We start from the raw sequence: 25,250 nt of genomic DNA on the forward strand, positions 1-25,250 counted from the left end.
GTGGATTTGAAATATCTCACATGGAAAGTGACCATGCTTCTAGCCCTGGCTTCTGCCAGGAGAGTGTCAGAATTGGCAGCTTTATCTTACAAAAGCCCATATCTGATTTTCCATTCGGACAGGGCAGAACTGCGAACTCGTCCGCATTTTCTCCCTAAGGTGGTGTCAGCATTTCATCTGAACCAGCCTATTGTAGTGCCTGCGGCTACAAGTGACTTGGAGGACTCCAAGTTACTGGACGTTGTCAGAGCATTAAAAATATATATTGCAAGGACAGCTGGAGTCAGAAAATCTGACTCGTTGTTTATATTGTATGCACCCAACAAGATGGGTGCTCCTGCGTCTAAGCAGACGATTGCTCGTTGGATCTGTAGCACAATCCAACTTGCACATTCTGTGGCAGGCTTGCCACAGCCTAAATCTGTAAAGGCCCACTCCACAAGGAAGGTGGGCTCATCTTGGGCGGCTGCCCGAGGGGTCTCGGCATTACAACTTTGCCGAGCAGCTACGTGGTCAGGGGAGAACACGTTTGTAAAATTTTACAAATTTGATACTCTGGCTAAGGAGGACCTGGAGTTCTCTCATTCGGTGCTGCAGAGTCATCCGCACTCTCCCGCCCGTTTGGGAGCTTTGGTATAATCCCCATGGTCCTTTCAGGAACCCCAGCATCCACTAGGACGATAGAGAAAATAAGATTTTACTTACCGATAAATCTATTTCTCGGAGTCCGTAGTGGATGCTGGGCGCCCATCCCAAGTGCGGATTATCTGCATAAGTTGTACATAGTTATTATTAACTAATTCGGGTTATTGTTAAAGGAAGCCATCTTTCAGAGGCTCCGCTGTTATCATACTGTTAACTGGGTTTAGATCACAAGTTGTACGGTGTGATTGGTGTGGCTGGTATGAGTCTTACCCGGGATTCAAAATCCTCCCTTATTGTGTACGCTCGTCCGGGCACAGTACCTAACTGGAGTCTGGAGGAGGGTCATAGGGGGAGGAGCCAGTGCACACCACCTGATCGGAAAAGCTTTACTTTTTGTGCCCTGTCTCCTGCGGAGCCGCTATTCCCCATGGTCCTTTCAGGAACCCCAGCATCCACTACGGACTCCGAGAAATAGATTTATCGGTAAGTAAAATCTTATTTTTTGGTGACAAATTTTTACTATGCTTCGGGCAAGGTGCCTTGCTGCGCTTAGCACAGGTTACTTTTCCCAATTGTAGTCCATGTGGATGGTAAAGTATGAAAAAGTTGAGAAAACGTAAAAAAAATTCAAGAAGTCTCATGTCAGACATATGCTGTTGACCGTTGTCATGTTCACATTTTGACCATGCCGACAATATACATGTCGACCTATTGACTGTCAACCTATCATCTGGATACCAGAAATAACTTGGTATACACATTGGGAGTGGTGTAGACCTTGCAGGGGACATAGTAAAGTGGGACAGATGTATTAACCTGGAAAAGGCATAAGGAAGTGATAAATCAGTGATATGTTGAAGGTGATAAAGGCACCAGCCAATCAGCTACTATATGTAAATTAACAGTTAGGATCTGATTGGATGGTGCCTTTATCACCTTGCACATTTCACTGGTTTATCACTTCCTTATGCCATCTCCAGGTTAATACATCTGCCCCAGTATTCTTTATTAATCTCTCATAGAATAATGAGCTAAAATCTTTACACCTGCAACCTGTAATAAGGAGCTGAGGCTGAAACTGTGCAATTCATCATTACATTTTCTCTAACGTCCTAGAGGTTGCTGGGGACTCCGTAAGGACCATGGGGAATAGACGGGCTCCGCAGGAGATAGGGCACTTTAAGAAAGCTTTGGATTCTGGGTGTGCACTGGCTCCTCCCTCTATGTCCCTCCTCCAGACCTCAGTTTTACACTGTGCCCAGAGGATGAAGGGCGCACTGCAGGGAGCTCTCGAGTTCTTTGCTACAGAAAGCATTTTTTTTTTTTTTTTTTTTACTTTTTTCACAGGGAGCACTGCTGGCAACAGGCTCCCTGCATCGAGGGACTGAGGAGAGAGGGGCAGACCTACTTAACTGATAGGATCTGCTTCCTCGGCTACTGGACACCATTAGCTTCAGAGGGGGTGAACACAGGTTCGTCCTGGGCGTCCACCCCCGGAGCCACGCCGCTGTTCTCCTTACAGAGCCAGAAGAACAGAAGCAAGAAGACCTCTCAGGCGGCAGCTTCACAGAGGTAACGCACAGCACTGCAGCTGTGCGTCATTGCTCCATAGCACCTCACACACTCCGGTCACTGTATGGGTGCAGGGCGCAGGGGGGGGGTTCCCTGGGCAGCAATAATAACACCTCTTAGATGGCAAATAGGTATATACATGTACAGCTGGGCACTGTACATGTATATAATTGAGCCCCCGCCATTTTACACGATTTTTAGCAGGACAGAAGCCCGCCGCCGAGGGGGCAGGGCTTCTCCCTCAGCACTTACCAGCGCCATTTCTCTCTCCACAGAACGCTGAGAGGATGCTCCCCGGACTCTTCCCTGCTTACACACGGTGAAGGGAGTTTAAAAAGAGGGGGGGGGGGCACATAATTGGCGGATAAAGTATAATACAGCGCTGCTGGGGAAAAGCATTCTGTGTTGGTCTCCAGGTTGTTGCGCTGGGGTGTGTGCTGGCATACTCTCTCTCTGTCTCTCCAAAGGGCCTTTCAGGGGATACTGTCTTCAGGAAAAGTTTCCCTGGGTGTGTGCAGTGTGTCGGTACGTGTGTGTCGACATGTTTGATGAGGAAGGCTCGCTTAATGTGGAGGGGGAGTGCTTGAATGTCAGGTCGCCGTCAGCAACGCCGACACCGGACTGGGTGGATATGCTGAATGTCTTGAATGCAAATGTAAATCTCCTGCATAAAAGATTAGACAAGGCTGAAGCTAGGGATCAGTCAGGTAGCCAATCCGTGCCTGTCCCTGTGGTGCCAGGACCTTCAGGGTCTCAAAAGCGCCCCATATCCCAGGTCGCTGGCACAGATACCGACACATATACTGACTCTAGTGTCGACTATGAGGATGCATAATTACAGCCGAAGGTGGCAAAAGGTATTAGGTACATGATTATTGCCATAAAAGAGGTTTTGCATATCACGGAGGAACCCCCCTGTCCCTGACACGAGGGTTCACATGTATAAAGGAAAAAAGCCTGAGGTCACGTTTCCGTCCTCATTTGAGCTAAGCGAATTATGCGAAAAGGCTTGGGAATCTCCGGATAGGAGACTCCATGTTCCCAAAAGGATTCTCATGGCGTATCCTTTTCCACAGAAGGATCGGATACGATGGGAATCTGCGCCTAAAGTAGACAAGGCGCTGACACGCTTATCCAAGAAGGTGGCACTGCCTTCTCCGTATGCTGCTTCCCTCAAGGATCCTGCTGATCGCAAGCAGGAAATTACCATGAAGCACATTTACACACATTCAGGAAATATAGTTAGGCCGGCCATGGCGTCGGCCTGGGTTTGTAGTGCGGTCGTGGCATGGGCAGACTCCTTATCTACGGAGATGGACACCTTAGATAGGGATACCATTCTGATGACCATGGAGCATATCAGAGATGCTGCCTTGTATATGAGGGATGCTCAGAGAGACATTTGTTTACTAAGCTCTAGAATAAACGCTATATCTATTTCTGCTAGGCGGCTCTTGTGGACCCGACAGTGGACGGGAGACGCCGACTCAAAGCGGCATATGGAGTCATTGCCTTACAAGGGGGAGGAGTTCTTTGGAGAAGGCCTCTCGGACCTAGTCTCTACTGCTACGGCCGGTAAATCGAACTTTTTACCTTATGTTCCCCCACAGCATTCTAAGAAGGTACCACATTATCAAATGCAGTCCTTTCGTTCCAATAAAAACAAGAAGGTACGAGGATCGTCCTTCGTTGCCAGAGGTAAAGGCAAGGGAAAAAAGCTGCACTCAACTAGTTCCCAGGAGCAGAAGTCCTCTCCTACTTCCGCAAGTTCCACAGCATGACGCTGGGGCTTTCCGGGGTGGGGTCAGATGAAGTGGGGGCACGTCTTCATCTTTTCAGCCACGTCTGGGTTCAATCACAGGTGGATCCCTGGGCAATAGAGATTGTTTCCCAGGGATACAGACTGGAATTCGAAGACATCCCCCCTCGCCGGTTTTTCAAATCAGCTCTGCCGGCTTCCCCGTCAGAGAGGGAGCTAGTGTTAGCGGCAATTCACAAATTGTACATTCAACAGGTGATAATCAAGGTTCCTCATCTCTAGCAAAAGGAGAGGGTTATTATTCATCCCTGTTTGTGGTACCGAAACCGGACGGTTAGGTCAGACCCATTCTAAATCTAAAATCCCTGAACCTGTACTTGAAGAGGTTCAAGTTCAAAATGGAATCGCTCAGAATGGTCATCGCCAGCCTGGAGGGAGGGGATTGGATGGTGTCCCTGTTCCGATTTTCCCCCCTCACCAGGCGTTTCTGAGATTTGCAGTACAGGATTGTCACTACCAATTTCAGACGTTGCCGTTTGGTCTTTCCACGGCCCCGAGAAATTTCACCAAGGTAATGGCGGAAATGATGGTGCTCCTGCGTAAGCAGGGAGTCACAATTATCCCGTACTTGGACGATCTCCTTATAAAGGCAAGATCTCGGGAGAAGTTGCTGGACAGCGTGTCTCGGTCCGTGAAGACGTTGCAGATGCACGGCTGGATTCTCAATTTACCGAAATCCCAGTATAGTACCTGCAACGCGTCTGACCTTTTTGGGCCTGATTCTAGACACAGACCAAAAAAGAGTTTTTCTTCCGGTGGAGAAGGCTCAGGAGCTCATAGCCCTGGTCAGGAACCTTTTAAAGTCAAAAAAGGTTTCGGTGCATCATTGCACAAAGGTTCTGGGGAAGATGGTGGCTTCATACGAGGCAATCCCCTTCGGCAGGTTCCATGCGAGGACTTTCCCCTGGGACCTATTGGACAAATGGTCCGGGTCCCATCTACATATGCAGAAACGGATCACCCTGTCTCCCAGGGCCAGGGTATCTCTCCTGTGGTGGCTGCACACTGCTCACCTCCTAGAGGGTCGCAGGTTCGACATTCAGGACTGGATCCTGGTGACCATGGACGCGAGCCTCCGAGGTTGGGGGGCTGTCGCACTGGGAAGAAATTTCCAAGGTCTCTGGTCAAGCCTAGAGACTTGTCTCCACATCAATGTCCTGGAGTTATGGGCCTTTTACAACGCCCTACGCCAGGTTCTGATTCAGTCGGACAATATCACGGCAGTGGCTCATGTAAAACGCCAGGGCGGCACAAGGAGCAGAGTGGCCATGGCAGAGGCGACCAGGATTCTGCGGTGGGCGGAAGGCCATGTAAGCGCACTGTCAGCAGTGTTCATCCCGGGGGTGGACAACCGGGAGGCGGACTTCCTCAGCAGGCACGACCTGCATCCGGGAGAGTGGGGACTTCATCAAGTAGTCTTCACACAGATCGTGGATCGGTGTGGACTGCCTCAAATAGACATGATGGCGTCCCGTCTCAACAAAAAGCTAAGAGGTATTGCGCCAGGTCAAGAGACCCTCAGGCGGTAGCAGTAGACGCTCTGGTGACACCATGGGTGTTCAGATCGGTCTATGTGTTTCCTCCTCTGCCTCTCATACCCAAGGTGTTGAGATTAATAAGACTAAGAAGGGTCAGAACAATTCGCATTGTTCCAGATTGGCCAAGGAGGACTTGGTATCCGGATCTGCAAGAGTTGCTCACAGAAGATCCGTGGCCTCTTCCTCTAAGGCAGGACCTGCTGCAGCAGGGGCCCTGTCTGTTCCAAGACTTACCGCGGCTGCGTTTGACGGCATGGCGGTTGAACGCCGGATCCTAGCTGAAAAAGGGATTCCGGAGGAGGTCATTCCTACCCTGATCAAGGCTAGGAAGGATGTGACATCGAAACATTATCACCGTATATGGCGGAAATATGTTTCTTGGTGTGAGGCCAGAGCTGCTCCTACGGACGAGTTCCATTTGGGCCGTCTGCTTCACTTCCTTCAAACGGGAGTGAATTTGGGCCTAAAATTAGGGTCCATAAAGGTCCACATTTCGGCCTTTTCCATTTTCTTTCAAAAAGAATTGGCTTCTCTTCCTGAAGTACAGACTTTTGTGAAGGGAGTGCTGCATATTCAAACTCCCTTTGTACCTCCAGTGGCGCCTTGGGATCTTAACGTGGTATTAAGTTTCCTCAAGTCACCTTGGTTTGAACCACTCAAAACAGTGGAGTTGAAATACCTCACTTGGAAAGTGGTCATGTTGTTGGCCTTAGCTTCTGCAAGGCGTGTTTCGGAATTAGCAGCTTTATCATATAAAAGCCCATACCTGATTTTTCACGTGGATATGTCAGAGTTGAGGACTCGTCCTCAATTTCTGCCCAAGGTGGTCTCATCTTTTCATATGAACCAACCTATTGTCGTGCCTGTGGCTATACGGGACTTGGAGGACTTCCGAGTCCCTGGATGTGGTCAGGGCTTTGAAGATTTACGTGACCAGAACAGCTAGGATCAGGAAGACTGAAGCTCTGTTTGTTCTGTATGCGGCCAACAAGGTTGGCGCTCCTGCTTCAAAGCATACAATTGCTCGCTGGATCTGTAACACGATTCAGCAGGCGCATTCTACGGCAGGATTGCCATTGCCTAAATCGGTTAAGGCCCATTCCACTAGGAAGGTGGGCTCTTCTTGGGCGGCTGCCAGAGGGGTCTCGGCACTACAACTGTGCCGAGCTGCTACTTGGTCGGGGTCAAACACCTTTGCAAAGTTCTATAAGTTTAATACCCTGGCTGAGTAGGACCTCCTGTTTGCTCAATCGGTGCTGCAGAGTCATCCGCACTCTCCCGCCCGTTTGGGAGCTTTGGTATAATCCCCATGGTCCTTACGGAGTCCCCAGCATCCTCTAGGACGTTAGAGAAAATAAGATTTTACTTACCGGTAAATCTATTTCTCGTAGTCCGTAGAGGATGCTGGGCGCCCGTCCCAAGTGCGGACTTCTTCTGCAAGACTTGTATATAGTTATTGCTTACATAAGGGTTATGTTATAGTTGGTCGGTCTTTAACCGAGGCTGTTACTTGTTCATACTGTTAACTGGGTAGTTTATCACAAGTTATAGGGTGTGATTGGTGTGGCTGGTATGAATCTCGCCCTTAGGTTACATAAATCCTTTCCTCGTACTGTTCATATCCTCTGGGCACAGTTTCTCTAACTGAGGTCTGGAGGAGGGACATAGAGGGAGGAGCCAGTGCACACCCAGAATCCAAAGCTTTCTTAAAGTGCCCTATCTCCTGCGGAGCCCGTCTATTCACCATGGTCCTTACGGAGTCCCCAGCATCCTCTACGGACTACGAGAAATAGATTTACCGTTAAGTAAAATCCTTTTTTAACACTTATGGTAAAATGTGAGTTTTATGGAGAAAAGCATGATCTAGATCAAGCTTGTTTATATAATATAAAAAATAAGATTCCGCCTCTTTTTAATGTGTGTTTATACCAAACAAAATATTTGGTAGATTATGGGGTATATTCAATCAAGGTCGAAACTGCCGTCTTGTCGAAAAAGACGTCAGTTTTCGACTTTTTCATGTCGGAAGGGGTTCCGACCTATTCAGTCCAGAGCATTTTTATTAGACATGTCAGGGAATTCGACTTGTCGAATAGTATGTGAATTGGCGGTATAGCTGCCGATTCGTGTACTTCTGAGGGAAACGGGGGCAAATTCGACGATGGGTTAAAGATCAAATAACAATGGATAGTTGGTCATAAATTGTTTAGACCTAAGCAAATTCCTGCACATAATCAACCGCTAAATACTTTGGAATTACATCTGCAGTCCATCACAAACATCAAATGATATTAGTAGCTGATATAATACTACTATATGGCACATTTGATCTTGAACTCAATTCAAGAGTTTCTTCATACCGAAGCACACTGCATTCTGTTGTTCATGTTCAGGTTCCAAACAATTTGTGACAGTATTATACTGGGAATTTGTATATGGATGTGGGACTGTCTATGTATGTGTGAATTGAGTCACTGGACTCTTATTTTTTTTATTTTTCAGTACTGCTTCTGATATTTTCACCATTATTAGAGTTTGATTTCATAGTTTTGCCTTTTGTGAGAATTTTATCTCTGAGGCAACCACATATTATTCTTACCGTACTAAATATAAGTTACGTTTTAATATTCTCATTGACTGAGTGGCCCAAACAAATAGTTTTTCTCCTTCTATCTTTCTGATACATTATTTACTCTCTGGGTGCACCTCCATCTGTTGTTTTGGAGATACACAAGTATTTTATGTCCTTTTATGTGGATTAATCTAACTATTCTGATTTAAATTTGCTGTGCTCATTGACTGTTTTTCCCAAACTCCCCATTTTTCCAAGGAAAATAACAGCTTTCATTTAATGTTGTGGCACAAATTGTGGCTCAAATGGAGAGAACATTATCAAGTCCAACGTAATTTCTGGGACATTAATTTCCATTTACAACAAAAATGTATCTTCCTGGAAATTTCAAAATTTTTAAAGATGACCAGAAACGTCTACGGAAGTGAGCAATTCTACAGCTGAGTGTATTATGAGGCCAGTCTTATTGGATATGCAAGTTTAAACATAAATCTGCCATCAGGTAATAAAGATGGATTGGACATTTTAGAGGCCTAGGCACCAAACTGGTCCCCCTCAGTCCTTGCTTTAATTTAGTTTATATTGGCTAATGCAGAGGTTTCAAAACTCTGTCATCAACGTACTCTAACAGTCCATATTTTAAGGATATCCGTATCCTCAATTTGACTTAACCACCTGTATGCAATCATGGATATACTTAAAACCTGGACTGTTAGGGTGACTTGAGGACTGAATTCGGGAACCACTGTCCTTATGGATGATCCACCTGTGGATACATAGGGGGTCATTCCGACCCGTTTGCACGCTGCTTTTTTTCGCAGCCGTACGAACGGGTCTGAACTGCGCATGCGGCAATGCGTAAGCGTGTAGTTGCCTGTCAACGGGCAGCGACGAGAATACCAAAGAACGCGTTTGCATCGGCGAACGCAAGAAGATTGACTGGAAGAGGCCGGCCGGAGGAGGAAACTAAGTTTTCTGGGAGTGCCAAAGAAAACGCAGGCGTGTCTGGACGTCAGCAGGGAGGGATCCTGACGTCGGCTACAGGAAAGATCATCGCAGCGGGTAAGTCTTGAGCTGTGCAGAGACTGCACAAACTTTTTGCTTGTGCAGTCTTTCCACAGCGGATCTCGGCCATGCAAAGCCCTAACCCCCTCCCCTGTAGGCGGCAACTACCTGATCGCAGCAGTGCTAAAAGTAGCCTGCTAGTGATCAGGTCGGAATGACCCCCATACTCTGCTGTTAACAAAGGGTCAAGGAGATGGTAGCAGGCCATTACCGACTGGTCAAATTACTTATCAGTGAGCACAATGGGGGTCATTCCGAGTTGATCGCTAGCTGCATTTGTTCGCAGTGCAGCGATCAGGCTAAAAAATGGCAGTTCTGCTCATGCGGCGCAATGCACACGCGCGACGTATGGGCACAACGACCGATGCAGTTTTGCACAGGGTATAGCGATGCGTTTCAGTCGCACTGGTTGCCGCAGAGTGACTGACATGAAGTGGGCGTTTCTGGGTGGCAACTGGCTGTTTTCAGGGAGTGTTAGGAAAAACGCAGGCGTGCCAGGGAAAATGCAGGCGTGGCTGGGCGAAAGCTGGGCGGATGTCTGACGTCAAATCCGGAACTGAATAGTCTGAAGTGATCGCAAGCGCTGAGTAGGTTTTGAGCTACTCTGAAACTACACACACATTTTTTGCAGGCGCTCTGCGAAACAACCGATCGCACTTCTGCTAAGCTAAAATACACTTCCAGTGGGCGGCGGCATAGCGTTTGCTCGGCTGCTAAAAACTGCTAGCGAGCGATCAACTCGGAATGACCCCCAATGTTCTGGTAATGTAACATGATTTTTGGTAGATTTAATGGTTTCCGTGCATTAAACCATTATTTTGCAAAACACGGGGCACTCTGTTTCTCAAGCTACAATGTTGTCACAAGTTGCTCGGTTGCATTCTCCTGATGATTCATTAAACCCACAATATGTCTACCTCTATACAACTTAGCTACATACGTTTAGCACTAATCTGTAACCACACATTCTTTATTTCTCTCACTGTAACTTTACCTATTGCTGGCACGATACAGTAGCATTCTGCTGCAACACCTTGGCACAAGGATAATGGGATTACTTTGTGGGTAGAGGGATTTGCCATTTCTGCATGCCTGCTTTTCTTTATAAACAGATGTTTGTGCATCAAACCAGTTCAGCAGCAGGGAAACTTCAAACGCTGTCTGTTAATTATGCAGAACTCCTTGTGGATGATCAGAGAGGCTTTAAAGTGCAAGCTGCAGAGTGCAGACTTCTTTTGAAGCCCATTTTTCAGAGCAAAATCAAATCCTACCTCCACTATGCGGCACACTCTGACCACAGGCACAACCCAAATCAGCTTCACAAAGCAAGCATTATTATTCACTCTGCAATTTGCTTTTTGTAACAGCTTTAACTCCTTTCCTGCCTTGTGCTGCCTTGCGCTGATGCTGCCTGTAGTGCACCTGGCACTTATGGTTTACATTCTTTGAACATATTTTAGTTTCTTCCTCTTCTGTGTGTTGCAGAATGGTAAGGATACAGGGTTTGAGCTATGTATTCCTGACCTGCTTACTATATCTTGTAAAGTGCAAAAATAAGTATATATTAATGTTTTTCTCCGGCAGGGTCCACAGGTTATCCACAGGATAACAATGGGATATGATGAAGCAACAGCGGATTTGCACCAATTTGTCAAAGCTTTCTGGCCTCCCAGCATGCAACGGGCCCATCCATATATCCCCGCGTCCTGGCTCAGGCAAATCAGTTTTTTGTTTGGTGCAGCAAGAGCCAGACCATGGTCAGAGGGCTGCTTGTTTTAGCAGCCCTAAGCTTTCTTATTTTATTTTTATAGTCTTTCTATTTTTTCTGTGCAATCTTTCTAAACAGCATCTTGTACGTACCTTAGAAGGAGTCGCTCCAACAATTCTCTGCCGGGTCGCGCCAACGCTTACCCATGAGTACAGTGCTGTTTCGGCGGGCGTCTGTGTCGGATATGCTAGCAGGTCCAGCAGACGTTATCAGGCTGTGGCCGGAGCACGGGGAGAAGTTAAGGCATCGGTTCCACTTAGAAGGGGAATACGGACACAGCTGCATTGTTTTGGGAGGAGACTACCAAACAGTAGCTGACGCGGCTGCCACCTCGGGTGCACCAGCGCTAGGCCTTAGGGACCATAGGCTCCAGGAATAGTATGAGGCTGTGATCCCTAGTGTTGATGTCAGCGGTGGGGAGTTGGGCGCTCTTGTGTTCGCCCCTCCCCCCGGTTCATGACCAGTTTCCTCTGAGTCTTCCGCCATGAACGGTTTCCCGCTTCCGTCTCAGACACTGTACACGAGGGGACCCGGTTGCAGCATAGGCGTCTGTGTGACTGGTGCGTCTGTGTTCACTGAGCATTTATGTTCACTATAGGTTCATGGAGCGACAGTGTACACTAGTAGCGTCTGGATCCACTCAGCGTTCGCTAACGTATTGATCGGTCCTGGAAGCGAGGTGAGTCTCCCTGTATCCCACTTTGAGTACGGGTAATACAGTACTAAGTCTCTATCTATATTTTTGAGTATGAATAGTTAGATAAGTGCCTATTGCATATGAGTCTGTATATTATGGTTTCTTTCGCAATGCGTCTGAATACGGTAGATCTGTTTAAACATGATTCAGTAATATGTTCTCCTACATACTTGAAATTTAGTTGTAGTTGATGTGCTCATATTGCTTATTATACTAATGTATAACATGTGACTGACTGCTAGTGTGATTGCTGACTTTACTATATTCTGTCAGTTGTTTTATTCCGATCCTCCATGCTGGTGCATGGGTAGGGTCGGATTGTATGTCATTTTAAAAAAACTTAGTGATAACAGTCACAAATTGTGTAGTACACTGTGAAAGTGTTGATTATTTATCATGCCTAAGAGAGGCAAAGGTGATGCACCTTGGGCTATGTTTGCTCAGACTTTATCCTGTATAGCTGAATGGATAATTCATCCAACTCCTGTACCGGAGATAGGTTACACGATTAACCCTTACATGCAACTTCCCACTTGTGGTGTATCACTTCCAGCAGCAGCCTCTCAAAAGAAACAGGCAGATAAGCCGGTGGTAAGTAAATCTTCATCCTCACAGGCTACACATGGTTCAGATCAGGATTCATCGGAAGATGAAAGCTCAATTAATTCTACTTCGGCATATGAAGAGGAGGAGGATGGTCTCTGCTCAGTGGATATAGCTGAGGTAATTAAAGCAATTAAAGCCATTCTTTCCTTAGAGGAGTCAGCAGAGCCTGTGTTAAAAACCATGGCACCTGTGTTTAAATGTCCCTAAACCGTTAAGACTGAGTTTCCAGGGTCAGACCAGCTGACGAAAATCATGGAAGAGGCTTGGGCTACGCCCAATAAGAAGTTTAGAATTCCTAAGAAATGGAATTTCAATTATCCTCTTCCAGCTGGGGATTGTTTAAAAAGGGAGGTGGCTCCTAAAGTAGATACGCATGTGATTCGATTAGTGCGAAAATCTACATTACCTTTGCCTTCAACATCATTAAATGATGTCACGGAGAGTAGAGTGGATGGTTTTCTAAAAAAACATTTCTTTCTCTGGGGCAGTCACAAGGCCAGCCATGGCTTCAACTTGGATAGCAAAGGCAGTGGCTACCTGGGCTGATGCATTGGTGGGGGATTTTTCAATAGCATCTAGAGAGCAAAAATCCCATATAGCACATATAAAACAGGCTGCAATGTTCTTGGAAGAAGCAGCATTGGCTATGGGTACTATTGCCTCCATGGCATTTAACAATAGCTGCTCGCAGTGCAGTTTGGCTATGTACGTGGAAAGCTGATTCAGAATCTAAGAAGGTTTTGGAATCTTTGCCCTTTCCTGGAGATATTCTTTTTTGTAAAGAATGGACAGATATTCTGGAGTCAGAAGCAGACTCCAAGGAGGTCAAGTTTCCTTCCACATACAATTTCAAACCTAAAGTTCCTTTTTTTTGGCCCTTTCGGTTTCAAGGAAAAGCTAAAGGCAAAAGTGATAGCAGGCAGTCCCAATGCAACAAGTCTGGTAAGACTAAAAAGCATTGGGCTACCATAGGACCGGTTGGTAAAACATAAGCCATCAGCCTGATGGTGCAGGCCACCACCTAGGGGACCCTAGGGTGGGGGGCCGACTTCTTCAGTTTGGACAGATGTGGCAGCAGTCTACAACAGATCCCTGGGTGCAGGAAGCGGTATCTCTAGGTTATGCTTTTGCCTTCAAGAAGTACCCTCCTCGAAGGTTTTTTTTGTACCAGCCCATCTCGGGGAGAGATGAAGGCCATGGCTTTGCAAGAGGCAGTTCAGAAATTGCTTCAGTCAGGAGTAGTCATTCCAGTTCCTCCTGCACTGGAACTGGAATGACTACTCCAACCTGGGTGTTTTACTCCAACAAGCAAACCTGTTCGCTGGTTGGAAAAAAAGAATCAGTGCTGTTTCTAGACAATTGCGTGCAACTCCCCCCTGCCCCCCCCCCCCCATCCCCCCTTTGCGAACGTCCGCCCCCCCAATCGAATTACTATGGGCAGGAGGAAGGGGGAGCAGCTGATACGGCGGGTGCCACTAGATACGGCAGTGAAAATTATTATTGTTTAGACGTGAGGCCAGCTTTAAGGGTCCCTGAGAATTGGTGTTGGGAAACTACCCTATCTGCTTATGAGCTGGAGATTTCAGCTACCATGTACTGTTCAAATTATGTTTGAAAGTCAGATAGTTTTGATCTATTAAAAAAAAAAAAGTTTGTGTTATCTTAAAGCTGGGTACACACTGAGACTTTATTGGCCCTGCTGCATGGCCAGTCTGGCGATAACACTAGCGACATGGTGTATGCTAATAAAGGGCGGAACAGTGATTGTTCAGTCCTTCATTAGATCATTTTGATGCGGACCGCAGTAATGATATGGCACCTGTCGGCGACCATATCATCCCAGTGCAAATCGTCTGTGTGTACCCAGCTTTACAGTTAATCTTGGCAAGTAGTCGGCGCAACTGCTACTGACATGAATGTAGTCTGTAAAGCTGTTAGCCTTCAGTACTAATGAGACATTTGTTTTCTTTTGTAAACTTATGAGCCTTAATTGACACTTTATATGCCAGTATTGCATTGTGGTTGTAGTAGTGTATGAATTCTAGTAGAATAGACAATAACTGGGTGGTATTCATGTGACCGGCGGTCGGGAGACCGACAGTCACATGACTTCCTTCACCATCCTGACCCCTCACTATCCCGATGGTCGGCATGCCAACCAACAGGGACTATTTCCACTCGTGGGTGTCCACGACACCCATAGAGTGGGAATAGAACCCGTGGCGACTGCAGGTCGCCACCGAGCCCGCAGCGTGGCAAGCGAAGCGAGCCCGCAAGGGGCTTGCTGCACTCGCCCCTCCCCGCCGGGATCCCGGCTTTGGTATGCTGCCGGGATCCTGGCGTCGGTAAGCTGACCGCTGGTCAGCCATACTACACCCACAATAACTGACATAACAGAAACAATTGTTTAATATCTTCTAGTGGTTTCATGTAAATTGTAATATTGTCTTCAAACCTTACCTACTCCATTCACTTGTCGACTTTAAGTGAACTCATTGGGAAAGCCTAAAGCTGAACATACACTTTAAGATTACCTGTCTAACCATCCAGCTGGTTGGATTAAACATCTGGTAATGTATAGGAATGAATGACATTTAACCATTTGCATCCAAATGTCTGAAGAATGACAAAAATGGTCATTCAGACAAATTGGTTAAATTGGCTTGATTTAACCAATTTGTTTTAACAACGGTTTTGTCTGTTTTCCGGTGTCTAGTGGATTCTTTTTTTCCCATACATAACCAGATTTTCTTTTCAACCAGCCAACTAGTTGGATAGTCGGACAAGTAATCTTAAATGTAAGGCCAGCTTAAGTGAGTAGCTCTAAGTGAAATTGTATGTAGCTGCATTTTTTACATTTGATGATCCCTTATTGTTTGCACTTGTGTGAAAAAGGGAAAAAAGCATGTAGGTGTAAATCCCAAGCTAGCAGAAAATGAATGTTTGCAAAGCCTCTTGCAAGAATAAGAGGTGCATGTATGAATAAGTTTTCCGTTTGTCACAAAATATGTCAGTGTGTTTCTGTGTTTAGTAGAATGCCACCTACGCACGCGTTTATTCTTTATTGTATGGTAAGCTTTAGTCAGGAGACAAGAGATGTCTAAAAAAGACTGAATCAGAACAAAAAGCTATGTACCATTGTGAACTGTAGCATTAAGGGTAACCATTTCTGTAGATATATGTTGGTAACTTCACTATAAATCCCATGGGACCTATGCTTACTTGTCTACCTTCCCAGAAGCTGCGGGAGACTTGCGGTTTTTGGGGTAGTCCACCGCAGCCCTGGACAGGTATGTGGCTCTCCCGTGTCGGGCCAGTATCCTGCACCGCTTTCTAGTGAAATGAGCAGGATGAGGATAAATTCCTTCAAAAAGCATTGACTGAAGGGGTGGGGCTAAATGACATGCATGCCGTTGTTTAGAGCCAACCCGCAAATCACTGGCATTTCCCAGGCTTAGGGGTGGGCCTGATGACGGGACAGTGTGGCCCTCTTCCCGAAATGACATGCTGCGTCTCCCCTCTGGGCATCTCCCAGAGAGTAGAAATAAGAAGTAGGCAAGAATGGACCTATGTATTGATAAACAATCGCAGTACTGCAATTAAGACTTTCATTTTGTACACAAATATCCCCTCTATGTACTTAATCTAACTTGCAGTGACGAGAACTGTTGTCCCAGCAACTTATATTTCTGGGATATGGAAGGAGTCTTCATTTTTTGAAAGACAATTCCTCAGAATCGCATGCACTCTGTCTGATTCTGGAGAAAGGGACATTAAGATCAGTCTTCTGCGAGAATGCCTCCAGAGAATGCCTCAGTAGGAAGGTTGCTTACACCAACCAAGCCATACTTCGAAAAGCTTCACTTTTAAACGTTTGAAAAATAGGTGTCAGACTGTAGTTGATGATGATAGGGATTGCGGTCTAGAATGCTAATTAGCCGCATTCAAAAGATTTCTAATAAATCTCCTGCATTAGGCTGTTGGTACTTCCTGAGGAAACCAAAGAATTTTGCAGAAACCGCAGTTTCTTTACTTTGTGGCGGAAAAAAATCATTGATAAATAGGCAGAGACACTTTTAAAAGTATGTAGCAGTTTAATGGTCTTTTCCAGATGCATAAGTATAGCCAGGTTGGGTACAAAATCCCAACAGTCAGAAGACTAATAGCGGGATCCCGATGGCCAGAATCCCAGTGAGTATCCTAACTCCCCCTGCAGCTGAACCCTAATGATTCCTCACTCCCACAACCTAAACCTAAAGCTGGGTACACACTTACCAATGTGTACACAGCCCAACATGGTCACCAGCGACACCCTGGCAAGTGCATTCTGCAGCATATGTATTCGTTTACATCATCCCGCGTCGGCCCTGCAGCAGGGCCCCTGGGATGTCGCTAGCGACCCACGGGAGTACGCATATCATGGGATTGGTTAACATATCGTCTAGTGCAGAGGTTCTCAAACTCGGTCCTCAGGACCCCACACAGTGCAAGTTTTGCAGGTAACCCAGCAGGTGCACAGGTGTATTAATTACTCACCGACGCATTTTAAAAGGTCCACAGGTGGAGCTAATTATTTCACTTGCGATTCTGTGAGGAGACCTGCAAAACATGCACCGTGTGGGGTCCGAGTTTGAGAACCTGTGGTCTAGTGTGTACCCAGTTTAACCTTGCCCCTAGTGCCAAGCCCTAAACCTAACTCCTGTACTTACCTCCAGAATTGTCCTGAGACCACGTCTTCTGAAAGGAATTTGACTACATGCTGTATAGACTTTCATCAGTATAAAATTAGACTACTCCCTAAAAAAGTTTTTTTTTTTTAAATGTATTTATTCATTGTACATTTCCAGCCCTCGTGCCTCTTCTATAGTCCATCAGAATACCTAAGGCATTGCCTTGGGAATTATACGGAGTTAGATTTAAAATCTATTGTCGACTCCCTTATGTTAAGCATTCATTTATTTATAATAGAATTTAATAGTTTAACATTTTTCTACACTACTATTTCCTGTTGGGATTAAGTTGGTTGGATTGACTTTGTTGTGTTTATAAGAATGAAGGCCATCTTTGAGGGAGCAGGTGAAGGTATGACTGTACAGATAAAGGATGTTTCAGTGGCTCAAGTTGTACAAAAAGTCTTTATACATCCACAAGCACACAGAGACCTGGCACTCTGTACTGCATGGCAGACTTTGAATGGGAATTGCAGACAATGTTATCACCCCGACACACTCTGTAAAGGACAATAACTTGAATGAGCGAAGATTGTTGTGAGACTGAGCTGGGAGTGAGAACCCCACACAATCTGTGTACAAGCAGTATGCACCATGTAGCAGGGAAGCTCCTTTTGGTGTTCTCTGCTGCTTGTAGAATTCGGGGTTGCTCTAGATACAGCAATATGCTGCACTTTATTAATTGCCTGCAAGGTAACTTAACTGCTCAGTCCCTTTTTTGGTAACTGCTAGCAAATTTTTGTATGTTTTTAGCTTCATTTAGGATGATGCGTTTACAGATTACTTTGACAATCAAAATCAAAGATTTACATCTTTTAAAAGGGAATAAAAATGATTTTACTTTAAGGTGTTTACATGTCTTAAAATGTTTATTTTCTAAGTAATCCGATTGCATATTAGCAGTGCGCCCAGCAAATGCTTCTAGCCTTTTAATTTGCTACAAATTAATATTTTTGAAAAAAAAAAAAATACTGTGGGAAGTCTAAAGGGGGTACACACGTAGCGATGGGTGCTTAAATTTTAAGCAATCTGACTATCCCTCTGTGTATGCCCCATATCTGACTCTAGATTGGCCTGCATGCAGGCACAATCTAGTTAGATTGCTCACTTCACCACTGGGTGAAATGGGCGTTTCCCCCCGCCCCCTCGCTCAGCACACATCGCGCTGTGTGCTGAGCGGGACAGGGGGGAGGGATGTGTGCTGAGCGTCCTGTGCTAGAAGGCTCAGCACACATCGCTATGTGTGTACCCCCCTTTATACTGTATTTAATGTCACTATACTGTGTCAGGATTTCTATTATAATAGACTTGTTCTAAACAGATAATGTACAACTTCCATTGATTTACTATGTGCATTGTATCTTACAGATGTGATTTCATACATCTAGCATCAGTATGCCATGCAGCGTGAGATGCCTGGCGTGAGTGAGCCACTAGGTCCTGTGCAACTCTGCGCCTTGCGTTTTTTTGTTTGTTTGTTTTTTGCCGAAAATGCGTGTTAGTTGTAACAGTTCCTGTAGGCAGTGGCAGGACCAACTCCTTTTGCAAAGTGTATTCCCTTGTCGCCTATAGTGCATAAAAGATGTGCGTAAGTGTGATCATTGATAACTACAGGTGGATCTCATGTTTCATGTATTTGATATATTGGTACATACAAAAGCAGTCAGATGCTCAGTATCTATTATAAAGTAATGCTTGATAGCTTTCTTGCACCAAAGTATGGGTTATCATTAAGGTTGATTAGACTCCTACACACAATGATGTATCTAGATACTGTATATTGATAATAGCGCTCTCCAGTAACCATGTTAAATGTCACCCATGTTTAAGAATCATAACATGAGAGTTGATTCACCGTGTAATGAAGAAACACGGTATCCTTTTGCTTTCTTGTCACATGAAACCAAGTGGTCACAAAGAAATCATTCCTTTTTCAGAGAACTTAGTGGTAAGCCCAGCTCAAAATCTACGGAAGAGAAAATATAAGCACCTCCTAATCCTTTGGCAAGGATAATTTGTGGAGGTACTTATAATACAAAATATAGTGTAGCAAGCCTTTTAAAAGGGGGGTCACATTTATTGGGTATAAAATGCACGTACAAGAAAACAAATTTGAAATAGCATGTTAATCTCCATAAGGCACATCACCATCGTTGGAATCTATCCAGGGGATTCAAATGGCGTCAGATGTCCAGTGAAGATTTCACCCTGTAGCAGATCGATGAGTGCAGGAGTCCAGATAAAATACAGCCACTCCTGCACTCATCGATCTGCTTCAGGGTGAACTCTGCATGATGGAGGTGTTGGGCATCCGGAGCTCCTTCACTTCTTCACTGGACATCTGACGCCATTTGAATCCCCTGGATAGATTCCAACGATGGTGATGTGCCTTATGGAGATTAACATGCTATTTCAAATTTGTTTTCTTGTACGTGCATTTTGTACCCAATAAATGTGACCCCCCTTTTAAAAGGCTTGCTACACTATATTTTGTATTATAAGTACCTCCACAAATTATCCTTGCCAAAGGATTAGGAGGTGCTTATATTTTCTCTTCCGTAGATTTTGAGCTGGGCTTACCACTAAGTTCTCTGAAAAAGGAATGATTTCTTTGTGACCACTTGGTTTCATGTGACAAGAAAGCAAAAGGATACCGTGTTTCTTCATTACACGGTGAATCAACTCTCATGTTATGATTCTTACACATGGGTGACATTTAACATGGTTACTGGAGAGCGCTATTATCAATATACATTTCTTTTTCCTTTGTCTATCCAGTAGTGTGTTTTTGGATGCACACTTATGTATCTTGTGTAGCTGCACTTCTGTTTTTATTGCGCACTGTATTTTGAATTTTTTTCCCCAATTTGTATCTAGATACTGTGCTAAAATAGTATCAAGGCTGTCCATTTTCTAGAAACCAGTGACATCCCTGAAAGAGAAGGGACTCTGTGCTGCCTCATAATTTTTATCTTTATTTATAAGGCACCTTAACACTTAATATTGACCCAACAAATAAAGGGGCTAGGATTTTTCATATGTAGAGACTCTGCCTTGTCTAGGGTTAAAGTGAGACTAGGTTTGAAAGAAACCGCAGCAAAAGACCAAGACTGAGCTGAAAAATAGAGAGGCGTACATCAAGGCAACTTTATGCAGACTGACATGGGGTAGGGATGGGAGAATCCAAGTCCGTTATGTCCACTGGAGAAGGACTTAAACATGAAGTGTTTCGAGGCAGCAGTACCAGGAGGTTTGTCAGTATTGCTGTTGAATTCCCCTATGATAAGAGCTGGTCAATCATAGGAAATGATGTAAATCGTTTAAGTGAAGTGTTTAAAACATTTTCATGAATATTGATAAAATGAAGTGTTTATTGCTAATGGAAAGGTCCACTTTACTTTTTAGCTCTTTCCCAAATGTAGCAGGAATTTTGCTTATGTATTTTTTCTGAAATATTCAAGATACAATATTTGACTTCTTGGTTTTCACAAATATCTATGCCTGATCAGTGTATACATTTAAATGTTGCCCTTTGAATAATTTTGTTGTGACTAAAGGTATGCAGACAGAAGCACAATACTAGACAAAAACAAGACGGCTGTGGATGGTTACATTTTCATTTGCTAATGTGCATTAATGGTTCATGACCGTGGCATGTCTGGCAAGACTAATGTGATAAAGTATTAATTTAAGCGATTTATTGTCTCAGAAATTGCCCCATAATGGATTAAAACTCCAGAATAGAGAGGTGGGAAGAGCTAGTGTCCTGCGTTTGCATTGAGCATTGCTTTGGACAATTGTTGAATAAGCTCTTCTAACAAGCGAAACAATGGTTTACTTTAGTCATTTCCGGGCACTGGGAGATGGCATAAAGTGTCCCAAAGGTTGGAGCTTACAGGTGGCAAATTTTTTATATATTAATATTTGTACTTCGCCAATTTTCAAGTAAAGGATTTACTTTTGATGTTCATAATGTTTTATTTTTGTTTATTTTTAGGATACCCAGAAAGCAAAACAGTTTCTTCCCTTCCTGCAAAGGGCAGGGCGCTCTGAAGCAATTGTAGAGTACGTATTCAGTGGCTCCAGACTCAAGCTTTATATGCCAAAGGAAACCTGCCTTATCACCTTCCTCCTGGCTGGTAAGTGAGGGCTGCCAGACAGAATCACTGGCGGTCACATGTATCAAATTGGCTTAAATATTGCATATATCTGTTAATCTATATGTATCAAGAAACTTAAACCATACAGTTCATCAGTTTTTTTATTGCTGTTAATTCTATTGATGATTTAAAGCTAATTCAATTAGAAAAAAATCTGAAATGCCGCTAGTATAAGAAATCTTGGTCTTGTAAAAAGCCTGTACTAATAGAACCCGATAAACTGGATTTTATGGGAGCTCGTGTTTAGTTTGCACTGAAGGTTAGTGCTGTCTATAGATTCAGTGTCTCTTTAATACCTATAACCAGTAAAGCAAACACATCTGTGTGACATTGTGGCCATTGAGGAAACTGAGATCTTTAAAAACACGACGTTAAAGAAACTATTCATGGTTGCACTTTCACGTTATTTGCAGCATAAAACATTAATATTCTATGACTCAATGTACTGGCACTGCCATTCCTTTCACCTGGCATCCCAGATACGGTGAGAAATCACACTACCAAGGTTTCAGCACTGTGGTTCAGCCAGGGCTGTGATATTGCAGAGAGGGCCTGTGATGAGTGGGAAGGCTAGTCACAGCCTGCAGTCACAGATTGTGCCCTTCCGTTTGATGGTCCTACTCATACATGCTTTCAGCAGCTATTGTATTAAATCTAGGGTTTTCAGAAACAACAGGCTAACAAAGGCTAAAAGGAGAGCAACTGAAGAATTGATATAGCCCCACTGCCAATCCATAGAGGTCTATTCAATTGAGGTCGGAACTGCCGCCTAGTTGGAAAGACTGCAGTTTCTAACGTTTTTAGGTCGAATCATGATTGAACCTATTCAGTGGTACTGCCATTTTTCAGACTTATTGGCAATTTCCGACTTGTTGAAAAACACGTGGATCGGCGGATTAGCCGCGGATCCACGTGTTATGTCCGATTTGCGGCCAATTCCAACAGGTTTTAGTCCCGTTTTCGACTTTGTCAATCCCACTTTAAAAAAAGTTGGAATGGCATTGTCGAAAACTGGCAAAACCAGTCAGATTTGCCTGCAAATTGAATACTGCATTTATAAGATCCTCTCTGTCGAAGAGGATCCAACATGCATTGAATAGACCTAATAATCTGCTAGAGGCAGTGTTTGGTATTGGCGCATTCAATAACTGAAACGATTACTTGATATAAGACTATACAGTATAATTATTCATTTCCCCAAGGCTGATTGTGATACATGGGATACCTATCATGTTCTTGTTCTGTAGATTATAAACATATTGCTTACAGTAGAGTTGATGGGAATATATTCTGCAGTTGTTAAATAAGAAAATCAGAAATCACTGTATTATTCCTCACAATACACATTTTATTGCTAGTCCTCTGTCTAACTTATACTAGGCTTTCCTATTTATTGGTTTGGGAATCCACTGATAATATGCTATGCCTGATACATGTAATCTGATTGTGCTCTCCTTTTTAGCTGTATGAGCTGTCAGTATGCCTCTTTATCTGCTCTCTGTGCGCTTTATGTCAACAGCTGGAGAGATACAGTAATTTAGTCATTCTGTGTATCCTGCACATTCATGTACTAAGGTGCAGAACTAAATGTCATTAAGATGGCCACCACTGACGTTACCTGCTGTGCTGTAATCTTTGTTGAAAGCCAAGCTGTGCCAAGGCAGATATTTTATCACAGTGTAACATGACAGTATTTGGTATTTTTACAGTGTCGAAACAGAATGATTGAAATGTTCACTGTGAAATATTTAGTTATTTTATTTTTTATAACCAAAACAGATTTTTTATTTTTTTTGGGGGAAAGCCAACATCTTTAGAGCACGTTAGGAAGAACATGAATTGTATAATTTGTACAAAAATGATTTCATTGCCTTTAATTCCTGTTCTATATGAATAGAGAAGTGTCTTGTAGGGTAGTTTTAGTTACATTCTAATAATGTTTTGAAGATGGACAAAATATAATTGGATCTACTTGAAGGGGGTCGTTCCAAACATACATGCGGTGTCCAGTGGTGCAAGTAGAAAAAATGTCTTACGGGTACTGTGTGTGCTAAAAAAATGGGTGTGGCCAAATGCCACATGGGGCGTGATACACATATGGGGGGAGGGGCAAATACACATATGACCCCAATAGTGCCAGATATACATTGCCCCACAGTTCCAGATATACATTGCCCCACAGTGCCAGATATACATTGCCCCACAGTGCCAGATACACATTGCCCCACAGTGCCAGATACACATTGCCCCACAGTGCCAGATACACATTGCCCCACAGTGCCAGATACACATTGCCCCACAGTGCCAGATACACATTGCCCCACAGTGCCAGATACACATTGCCCCACAGTGCCAGATACACATTGCCCCACAGTGCCAGATACACATTGCCCCACAGTGCCAGATACACATTGCCCCACAGTGCCAGGTACACATTGCTTCACAGTGCCAGGTACACATTGCCCCACAGTGCCAGATACAGAAATGCACCCACAGTGCCAGATATGCCCTCAGTGCCAGATACACATGCCCCCCCCATTGCCAGATATGCCCCCAGTGCTATATATACATGCCCCCCAGTGCCAGATACACACATTTCCACAGTGCCACATATGCCCCCAGTGCCAGATACACATGTCCCCGCAGTGCTACATGTCCCCAGTGACAGATACACATGTCCCCCCATTGCCAGATATGCCCCCAGTGCCAGATATGCCCCCGTGCCAGGTATACATGCCCCCAGTACCAGATACACATGTCTCCCCTTTGCCAGATATGCCCCCAGTGCCAGGTATACATGCCCCCATTGCCAGATATGCCCCCAGTGCCAGATATACGCCCAGTGCCAGATACACATGTCCCCCCTTTGCCAGATATGCCCCCAGTGCCAGGTATACATGCCCCCAGTGCCAGGTATACATGCCCCCAGTGCCAGGTATACATGCCCCCAGTGCCAGGTATACATGCCCCCAGTGCCAGGTATACATGCCCCCATTGCCAGATATACATGCCCCCAGTGCCAGGTATGCGCTCCCCTGCTCACCGCCGCTGTCTTGTGTGTGAGGGGAGGAGAGCGCAGCCTGCGCCTCTCCTTCCCCTCAGTGTCTGGCGGGCGCGGCTGTGTCTGTTCAATTCAGCGCCGATCCGTGAGCCAATCAAAGCTCGCGGTCCGGCAGCCCTGATTGGCTTATGGGCGGCGCTGAATTAAATGAAGACACTGAGGGGCAGGAGAGGCGCAGGCTGCGCTCTCCTCCCCTCACATCAGCGGCGGTGCGGTTGTGAACGTCGGGAAGCGGCGGTGAGCAGCAGAGGGAGGGAGCGGAGAGGTGCGGCGGCCCGTCAGTGTGGGTACGGCGTACCCACGGCTAAATTCTTAAGGGTATGCCGTACCCACCCGTACCCGCACACTTGCACCACTGGCGGTGTCTGTAAAATGATATGCCTCCTGCACACAGTGGTGGCTGTGCAAACCTTAATGTAAATGTTACCATTTCATCTTTACACGGCATACTTACACGGATCCTATGAGTACCAAATGCGCAAATGGTTTCATAAACAGATGGTGGGTACACATGAGAATGACCAACGATTTCCCTTGAACTACCCAGGAGCTCCCGGGCAAGTCCCAGGCTCACGATTTGTTAAAAACAGTGCATTTGTGTCAAACGATTGCGATCCGATTCCGATGGTCATTAGACAGTCGGATCCGGTGCATCGTGTGTTGCACAGTACACCATGCAACCGTCTTGCAGATTGGCCTGCATGATGCTAGAGAAGATGGCGGTGGGTGGGAGTGTCCAGGAAATGCGGGTCGCACAATGTTCTCATGATGGATTGGAGATGCAAACACACACATAATCTGCACACAATCTGCACACAATCAGAAGTCGGATTGACGACTTTATTGCAGTAGGTAAAATCCCCAATCCGACATAATCCGACATGTGAGAGGCGTTGGCGAGCATTGGATCAGAATTGTTGTCAAAACAGGTACGATTCTGCACTTTTTACATAAAATTGATCATACGACGTGTCGACCGAAATCGGGGGATTGGAGGCCAAATCGTCCTGGTGTGCA

General features: G+C 45.1%; 1 protein-coding gene across 1 annotated transcript in view; it reads left to right on the plus strand.

Annotated features, from left to right (window-relative positions):
- Positions 1–25,250, plus strand: part of SND1 (staphylococcal nuclease and tudor domain containing 1) — a 1,401,087-nt gene that overhangs the window by 713,921 nt on the left and 661,916 nt on the right. The window contains exon 15 of the mRNA XM_063926687.1: positions 21,010–21,151. Within this exon, the coding sequence (XP_063782757.1) occupies positions 21,010–21,151 (142 nt within the window). The remainder of the gene's footprint in view (positions 1–21,009; positions 21,152–25,250) is intronic.

This window comes from Pseudophryne corroboree, chromosome 6, assembly GCF_028390025.1.
Source record: "Pseudophryne corroboree isolate aPseCor3 chromosome 6, aPseCor3.hap2, whole genome shotgun sequence".
NCBI classification, from domain to species: Eukaryota; Metazoa; Chordata; class Amphibia; order Anura; family Myobatrachidae; genus Pseudophryne; species Pseudophryne corroboree.